At 37.6% G+C, this 9,320-nt stretch overlaps 1 protein-coding gene across 1 annotated transcript; it reads right to left on the bottom strand.

Annotated features, from left to right (window-relative positions):
* Positions 1 to 805: 805 nt before the first annotated feature.
* On the bottom strand, positions 806 to 6,150 carry slc2a11b (solute carrier family 2 member 11b). The gene is made up of 12 exons (XM_068703773.1): positions 6,082 to 6,150; positions 5,861 to 5,959; positions 4,019 to 4,179; positions 3,795 to 3,919; positions 3,547 to 3,676; positions 3,298 to 3,446; positions 2,746 to 2,933; positions 2,437 to 2,547; positions 1,558 to 1,659; positions 1,373 to 1,448; positions 1,144 to 1,271; positions 806 to 1,000 (listed from the first exon to the last, which is right to left on the bottom strand). The coding sequence occupies exons 1-12, from the start codon at positions 6,148 to 6,150 to the stop codon at positions 806 to 808; spliced, it is 1,533 nt and encodes a 510-aa protein (XP_068559874.1).
* Between the last annotated feature and the right edge of the window lie 3,170 nt (positions 6,151 to 9,320).

Below are 9,320 nucleotides of genomic sequence, written 5' to 3'. Positions count from 1 at the left end.
CCTCATGGCTACCATGCTTAATTTTAATCCTTTCATATTTTTAGAGGTGGGAATTTGAGCCAAACCCTCAAGAAAGGTACTTGGTAAGATTACTGTAATTAAAAAGCCTCCTTTGCTGCGTGTTTACTTTCAAACCAGGCAACAATGACAGAGCAGCCTACATGTATGCTGTTACATTAAAATTAAGAGGATGGTGCAGTTAAGTTAGTGTCAATCCTCTTTAATGTTTGACTTACTTAGAGAAGTTGGTTGCCACACATATTCACACTGAAATAGTTACTGTTGGGATGTCACATGAACTATTTTGTAGTAACCATGTGAAATGAAGACAAGTATAGTCTATTCTCCAATAACTACCAAAGTTCTTTTCCGCCCTTGTAAATACATACTTGACACACACTTCAATGAACCCTTTGTTCTCCAGGTCACACGGCACACTGAGATCAGAACAAGGAAATGTCAGGCAGTCTAAAAGGCATAAAGTACATTTTGAGATTGTTCACACTGAAAGCTTTTCTTTTCTCAATGGATTTTTATTGAAAAAAATCTCAATAGAGCAATTTTTATGAAAGTTATTATACCAGATATTATATATAAGGATGACAATTTATATTGGTAAGTGAACTAAAGACATGTAATAAAGACTACCCAGTTCATCTGTGAATCTTTTATAGTGATCTACTGTGTTGTGTGTGAGTGTGTGTGAACTATAAATCCTTCTGGCAGTTACTCATCTTTGTGACATTAATAATGTGAGACATAAAAAAAACATTATTTGCTCGACCCCTGAGTAATGGTTAATACTTCAAGAAGACGTTAATAACAGCGTCGGCCCTGCTCTGTCCGCATTGTGAGCCTTTTTGTGGCTGGACGTCTTGAACTCATTCTGGATTTGGACGAAGGATTTGTTCTTGGTTTCAGGAATGACAAGGTAAATGTATATCGCCATTAAGGAGCAGACGGCCAAGAACACCAGGAAACAGTACTGCTGCAGCCCGATCTGTGCAAATAAAAATAGAATATAACCAGAGTGAGTCCAACTTTCCCAAACATCCAAGCTTTTAAGTTTTGTTTTGCTAATTTGATGTGTAGCAGGTAATAATACAACATTTGAAAATGAAGATATACTCTTTGGATACCTACCACAATAAAAGGGAAGACCAGGCCAATGAAGAAGAAGCTCAACCAGTTCAATGATCCAGCAATCATGTAAGCTGCCGGGCGTGCGGTTTGTGTGAACAGCTCAGTGGTCAAAATGTTAGTCACGCCACCTTCACAGAAGAAACGACACAATAAATCTATGTTAGTTATAACCGTTTAGCAACAGCAGCTGCTAAAGAATAACTTCAATGGAGGAGGAAAAAGTTATTACCTGGTCCTAATCCAAAACTCAGGATAAAAGCAAATAAACACGCCATGCTCAAGTATGGTATTACTGGACTAGCATCCTGAGAGAAAGATAATCACACAAAAGGAATGTTAGCACAAAGTAGAAGTCAAATGCAACAAATTGTATAAAATAATAGTTTAAATATGTCTGGTCTTGAGGTTAATTACTTGAAAAGAGAGCGTCAGCGTGAATAAAATGCAGCAGATACTCATCAGTGTGTATCCTCCCGTGATGAGCACTTTCCTCCCCAGGCGGTCAATGAGCAAACCCTGTGAGATACATAGTATGTCATAAGACCACAAAGACTGCAGGCAAACACTTTCCTTGAATTTTACTTTGACCTTTCATGGGATATTGTCAGTTCTATCAAATCCTGCTCCACCAAATTTTAGTTGATGCTTTACCATCTTAAGACTTTTATGTCACATGCTCTTATGCTGTTCTTATTTTTCTATAAGACAATTTTCCACTTTGGTTTTTTACTTTATTTCAAATGTGTTTTAACTTTTCAAACTTTTGTCCAATGCGTGACATGATTTTTAGAAAGGTACTGACTGTTTTGTCTTTATTTAACTTTTTGGAGCTTCTATTTGCACTCTTTTCTGCCAGAAGGCTTTCTGGCAAAAATATTTAGTAGTAATAGTAGTAGTAGTAGTAGTAGTATATAAAGCAACAAAGTCTATGAACAGGGTGGGTTGTGGTGGATGAATGTGTCAAACTCACACACTTTCACTCAGGAGACTGGGGTTTGAGTCCTGTGAGAAGCTTATTTTTACATTTAGTTGATCATTTTCAGAAGTCAGTTGCAGTTTAGTTCATTTTAGGCAGCAAAACTACTTGGTTGGGTTTAGGAAAAATATACACAGCCTACAGTAAGCTACTTATACATGTACAGCATTTAATGTTTGTCCGGGTCATGTGCAAACATAACTGTTGTCTTCTGACACCTGAGCACTAATAACATCTGCCTAATACTTTTGATGTAACATCATCTGAATTATAAGAAATGAATGCACACAAAAATAAAATGTTGAACTCATACTTACACATGTTAAAGCTGTGATGCATTCACAGGCACCAGTGCCAACGGTCACATATGGTCTTTTATCAGCGGGAATACCAGATTGTCTGAACAAGTAATCTGCGTAGAAGTAAATCTACAGGAAATACAGACAAAAAACATATTACAAATGGAAAAACAGAGCTTTCGCGAAAAATATTTCAGTAATCTTTAGTGGTGTTTTTACATCTAAATAAAAGTTGGCAGTGCGGTCACAGAGGAATAGACTGAACTTTGTGAGAGAGAGCAAGACAGATGATATTGGAATACAACAGGTATACCATTGTGTACTCACAGCATTGATGCCGTTCAGCTGTTGTGCAGCATTGAGCAGCAAGATGGAAAGAAGCTGCCAGCGGACACTACGATCAGTGAAGAGCTCCCAGGGTTTCTTGGCTTGGAAATCCATTAAATCATTCCTCTCCTTCTCAATATCCTCCCGTTCACCATCACAGCCAGCTATACCGTGCAGTTGCTTCAGGGCTGCCGACAAGAAAACACATGACCAGCATGGTGATTGTAGTTTTCTCCACCATTCTCATCAACTGATCAGGCTACACTACAGAGTGTTTTTGTGATCTGATCAAATGGTTTCCTGTATCAAATAATTTATTTAATCCCCATTCATTGTATTTCATCTCATTATTGTAGCGTTACCAGAATGTTGTCACATGCTTGAACTCACAGTTATGAGGAATCGCTGCCTCTAGTGATTTGACACAAAGGAAGTCCTCAACCTTTTGATACATGTTGTCATGTGCACAACTTCAATCTTTGCAGGCAAAAGATCAAATCACAGAGATTTTGAAAATGAAATAAATGTTCAGCAGCTGCAGTGAAAATGTACCTTTCTTACATCCCTGCTCATCTCCTTTGTCGATAAGCAGGTAGCGCGGGCTCTCTGGGAACCAGGGCAGGATGAGAAGCTGCAGGAAGGCTGGGATACATGTGGAAGAGAGCAGGATGGGCCAGTACTCTTCTTCGCCCAGGAGCTCTCTGTGAAATCATACAGATATGTTTGAACAAAATCACTACATAGCAACTCAATCATGCATTTTTTTTGTGTGAAAATCAAACATACTCAGTATTTACTTACTTCAGACCCATCACTTGTCCAGCCAAGATCCCGACAGTAATGAAAATAGAAGTTCCCATTCCCATGCTACCACGAAGTGCAGTTGGAGCTATTTCCCCCAAATACAGAGGTTGAACACAAAGGCCAATGCCTGTACAAATAAAAAAGGCCACATTTGAGCTTTTTGACAAGCAACGTTATATTTATTATTTCAAATATTCTACAAAAATGTTTTTCCATGGGGTGTTTAAATGTATTTCTATTTATACCTGCATTCATTCCAGTGAGAAGACGTCCAATGATGAGTAATTCAAACAATCCTGTCGGGTAACTCAGACCCATCAGTAGAGCAGCCGTTAATGCAAATATATTATTGGCCAACAGCGTCCCTTTCCTGGAAAAGCAACATTACATTATAGCTTTATAACTGAAATACAACATGGAAATTAAGATAATTTTGCCAGAATTTGCCATAATATTTTCTTGTCCATACCTCCCCAGCTTCACAGACAACGTCCCACCGATTGTCACGCCTACAAGTCCTCCTAGAGTGAATATAGACACAATAGTGGACCAGAGCAGAGTGAGAGCATCGACTGATATGTTAGTTTGGTAACGCTCCCTCCAGGTCTGGTTGATGAAATTCTGCACATGCTAGAGATAAAAGAAAAACACAACATGCACATTCATCAGGTGAAATACAAATTACTGTTTAAAAAAATTGGTCTGGGTGAATACTTGGTACTTATGATACTTATAATTGGCTGCAGGTAGACCATTATTTCCTAATAATGGACACCTACTAAGTAGTTCCAGTGAAACTGTCTGTTCACTGTTTTTAATTAATGTCCTGGCTTAAAAAACATACACACCCAAACCTTATTTACAACACTGAGGGGCAAATTCACATAAAGATTGCGCAGCTTTTTTTAACTTTAATCCTCCCTGCAGACCCAGAGGTGTCACATTTTACAGGTGCTTAAGTCTATCATTCTTCATGTTTTCAGTTTCTGTTTTAATTAGTGACTTTTAAAAGTCAAAAGCACCCAATTGCAGCCAATGCAGTTTTATTAGATACACTATAGACAAAATGTTTGCAATACTAATTCAAAGTATCGCACACGCTATCAAGGGGGTTGGGGCACTCTGTCTTTACTTTATTTTGTTCAGATAACATTGATAAATAATTAATAATGCTGAAATAAATTACATTTATGATGGTTGTTTCTAAAAGTATTTTACTCTTGGGGTCCTGGGCCCCAGTCAGAAGTCTTTGTATGGTACATATGTTGGCAAGGTGAGAGTTAAACCTGTGCAAATAAGATAAAAACACATCGTATAATTCTCAAAGAACCTGCAAAGAGCAATATAGGCCCCTTTCTTTGCAAACAAGCCTCATTGCAAAAACATTCCAATTTATTCAGAGCAGCGCTAAAAGCCCCACTATGAGCCAAAATCTGATCTGGCAACAAACACGTTCAAGCACCGGAGCAGGACACAACTTGTCAGCGGAACACAGCCCGGCCTCATCCCCCGGTCATCAAATACTGACGTTTTATCACGGCCCTCAGGATTGTAAATTCTGAGGGTGATGCAGTCACTCAGAGGCACCTAGAGCAACTCATCGGGCCGTTCATTCGCTCTAACCCTAGGCTGGAGCGAAGCGCACCGCAATGTGCGCTGACCCCAGGGGAGAGTCCACCGCACACCGCTTCATGTGTTGAAGGGGCATAACAAACACAAGATGCTCACATAAGAATATCATTTAAGGGAGTTATTGCTCAGTCCTAGTTTTGTTTGGAATGGCAATCAACTGTTACGTGTATGCATGCACCATATTTATTTATGGTTTAGCCTGTTATTATGAATACATTAAACGTTTCCATGGCTTAACAACATTATGAGATGGTAATGATTGTTCCAGGTATTAGCAAACCTTAAAGCCTTACAAGGGAAACAGTTATGGCTTGTGAAAAACTTTACATTTTGTTTTCAAAACGCATGAAAATATTAATTAAAGGTCTTATTTTTTTTCCTTTGGCAAGTGACCATGGTATAAGCAGGACAACGCCCTTCGAGGTGTTCATTATCAGAAAATAAAAAGACTTTGCCTGGCTTCACTGTTGTCTATTAATTCCTGATAATAGGAAATGTTATGAGGATTCATCCCTTACATATTTGTGCATGCATATTTACTAGACATCACTAGGTGTGTGGATCTGTAGGCCTATTGTATTAGTGTTTAAATGCCATTTGATGAAGTCATTTATGTACAATACTGACTGCAATATTTGGTTTGTAGCAGTAGTAAACAAAAAGACAGTAGTGTTGTTACCATTGTGGGAGCGTTGATGACAGATACATTATATCCATACTGAAAGGTTCCCCCTATACATGCAGCACAGGCAGCCAGCAGAAGTGATTTGTTGGGAAACTGCAATAAAACAGATAGAAAACAAGTATTTACATTTAATTATGGATATAAAACTGCATCCCAACGTTTCTACAGATACAGATTTCTTATCTAAAACTATTATTGCATTACAATCCACATACCTTTGGTTGCTTATCTTTGGTTTCTTTAATAAGCAGAGGTTGATATTCCTCCGCAAATTCTGTTGGCATTTTTTCGCTGATGTTTTGCTCAAAGTCCAATATTGTTTGTCGTATTGAGTAAGAGTTTGCTCTCAACAGGAGACTTAAATCAGGGTGGGAGGATGATTTCATCCCTTATCCTGAGGAAGATACAAGTGATCTATTGTCATCTACGCGAGGTGAAGATAATTGGCTCCAATATTCCGTGTCTATCAAGATTTCAGGGCATTACACTGTAGCTGCATCAAAATAGGAGATTCAATTTGCGTTTATAATTCTCCGAAAGAGAGTACATCTATCCGAGCGAAGAGAAGCTGTTACGCAAAAGTGCGTTTCCCAAAAAACACAAAATAGGATGAACAGTTTTAAATGTAGGTCCATTCTGTGTAGATAACAGCTTTAGAGGTTTCCTATCAGCCGTAGAGGAGACCAGGGAGATTAAAAGACTAATGTTAACTCAATATATAACTTTATTATTATTATTATGAACTTGTGTTTAAACCATACTTCTTAAATGTCATGAAAGTGCAACATAGGCCTATAAAATGTTGGATACAGACCTACATTTTGTGGTAACAAAATGTGCCTAATTCAGAGCAGTAAACATGATGTGTTGACTCCCCCTATGTTTAAAACATTGGAAGAGCAGTCAGTGAAGTGATGTGAACATCTGCAGCATTTATTATCCATTATTCCTTTTCCATCAACCGTTTTAACCGAGCATTCAGACAAGCTGTCAAAGGTCATGAAATGCACCGTGATATTCTACATGTTTGTTATTATTGTCTGCTTTATCTTTTTCATCATGAAGACACCTCTGATAGACCTGATGGGAAAGTTAGCATACATTCTGGAAAATCTAATTATTAACTGCTTATTAACATTCATAACTGAAGACATAAATAATTTGAATGTGAGAAACCAATAAGCATTTACCAAATACAAAGGTCCTGATCTCTAAGCAAAGGGATTTTTCACAACCTATCGACCAGGACTTCAACCATCAACCATTACTAAAGCTTTACAACTTATAATCCCTTTATAAAGAGTGTCTCATTAAGAAGAGGTTCCACATAGATTTTAGACTACGTTTGATTCTTCTTTACACTAACTTTGGGGCACCGAAATTGTAACAATACAAAATTTATGAAGAAATAAAAAATAAACCCCAACACCTGCTTTCCTGGCAAACTCTCCCACTGTTCCACATACTTATCATCGCAGTGATAAAATGATGACTTCGGATGTCCAGATGGCAAAAATATTTACTGGCTACAGGTCAAAACAAAATACACATTTCCATTGCAGCCTTCTAAGATGTTAAAGGGTTTTTGAAGGTTGATTCAAACTCACCTCTCTCTTTGGTAGCACAGAATCCTCATCGAAGTTCATTTTTTGGAAGCTGCCGTACAATAATGTTTGAATGGACCATTTATAATGGATGTTCCGCTTCAGTCGAAGCACTAAAATAATGGCAGCCTATTGTAAGGTGAAGCGTGTGATCTCAGCTGCAGGGGGGAGACTCATTAACTGGTGAAAGCACATTCCCGAATGGGTTTGAGGCTTAAGAAGGGTCTGCTGACACAAATACAGAAATAATATTTAGCCCTTGTTGTCTAAATGAATTGAATGGGACACTTTACGTAACACACCTAGTTTTAATCCACTCCTACAAATAGTCATGATTTCAATGTTCTCCATTCATGTCCCAGAAAAGATTATGATCAGCAGAAGACTGTAGACTACTAGAGTGCACCATGATTCATACAACTGCCTGGAAATAATATTTTCAGTATTACATATTTAAATATTTTGAAATGACTGTTATTATCATATTAAAAATGTATAGACAGATACATATGGCCTGCTTTAAGTGCTTTTATCCTAAGTTCATTGTCAAGTCAGTAGAACATAAAAGAATAAATAAAATGTGATTCTGCTCTAAAAGATGAATGCATTGTTCTGTTTAAGGCCTAATGTGCAATCACATCAATGGTTGTCACATGGGTTGATTAACTTTAGGTCTATAACAGAACATTTATAAACTCAAGTACAAGTCAACATTAGTTGCTCTTAATTGATGCCAATTTCAGCTCATAATCACTCTGAGGGGCATGTTGTTTTGTACGTAAAACCCAAAGAATTTACTGGCCAAAAACTTTTAATCCTGCAAGAATTGGGTCAAGCCAGAGTCTGGCCATTTGAACCAGAAATTGAAAATCCACCATAAAATAGAACCGACACATTCCCTACTCCCACTCCTGTTACTCCCTAAAAATGTACAATTCAGCTGTGTGAGCAGCAGACAGTGTGTAGTGATTATGTCATCCTCAGACCGATCCTGGAGTCTGCTCCACAGACAGAAGATAAAAGAAACGTGACGAGAACTGTAGAAGCTCCAGGAACACCATGTGATTCACAGCTAGAAGTCCTCCTTCCAAATAAAACCTAATTTGTGTGTAATATAAAAGAAAAACACGTTTGAGCTACTAGACTCAATCATCATTATATTGACATTTTACCTACTCTACTAACAAACTGTTATAAAACAGCTGTCGTTTAAAGCCTTAAAATCAGATATCTGTGTGCTCAGCAACAGGAAGTTTGAATGCTCTCACCTGAAGTAAATGGGCGTTATTTTGTATATGATGTAGATGAAATTGAAGACAAAGTGTTTTATGTGTTATTGGCCATTATATGATACTGAAAGGGCAACATTATTTTTGTAAAATGTTCTTAATATCTGCATTTTTTCTTCTGGTAAATTATAAAAGACTAGTGTTAAGGTTTATAAAGGAAGCAAGAGGTTTTATAAATATTGTTTCACTACTGCAATGCTATTTTTGGTGTCTTTTATGTAGCCTAAGTTCATGTGGGCCGGGCACTTGTATGTTCACAACACAAATAAACAACAAAAACAATGTTCCAAAATAATTTTGGCTTTAAAGAACAATATCAATTTGGGTTTTGGGTGGACTTTCTCTTTAATCGAGCCATTACTTGAGTTAATCCCTCATTTGTTCCTGACCAAAAATGACCTTAATAATGCTTTGATGTCACAAGTGGGCAGCTGACATTAAAATAGCATAGTAGGATGAAAACAATTCCGCACAGACGACGTTTAATGTCCCCGACAACCTCCATAGTCTCATTTAGGTTTGTATCTTTGACTCTAATCCAGGCATGTTTGTTTGATTGTT

Source organism: Cebidichthys violaceus, unplaced genomic scaffold (genome assembly GCF_023349555.1).
Source record: "Cebidichthys violaceus isolate CVI_PGR_0920_01 unplaced genomic scaffold, fCebVio1.0.p SCAF_9, whole genome shotgun sequence".
Classification (NCBI taxonomy): Eukaryota; Metazoa; Chordata; class Actinopteri; order Perciformes; family Stichaeidae; genus Cebidichthys; species Cebidichthys violaceus.
Note: the sequence above shows the minus strand (reverse complement) of the source record. Positions and strands in the feature narration are given on the sequence as shown.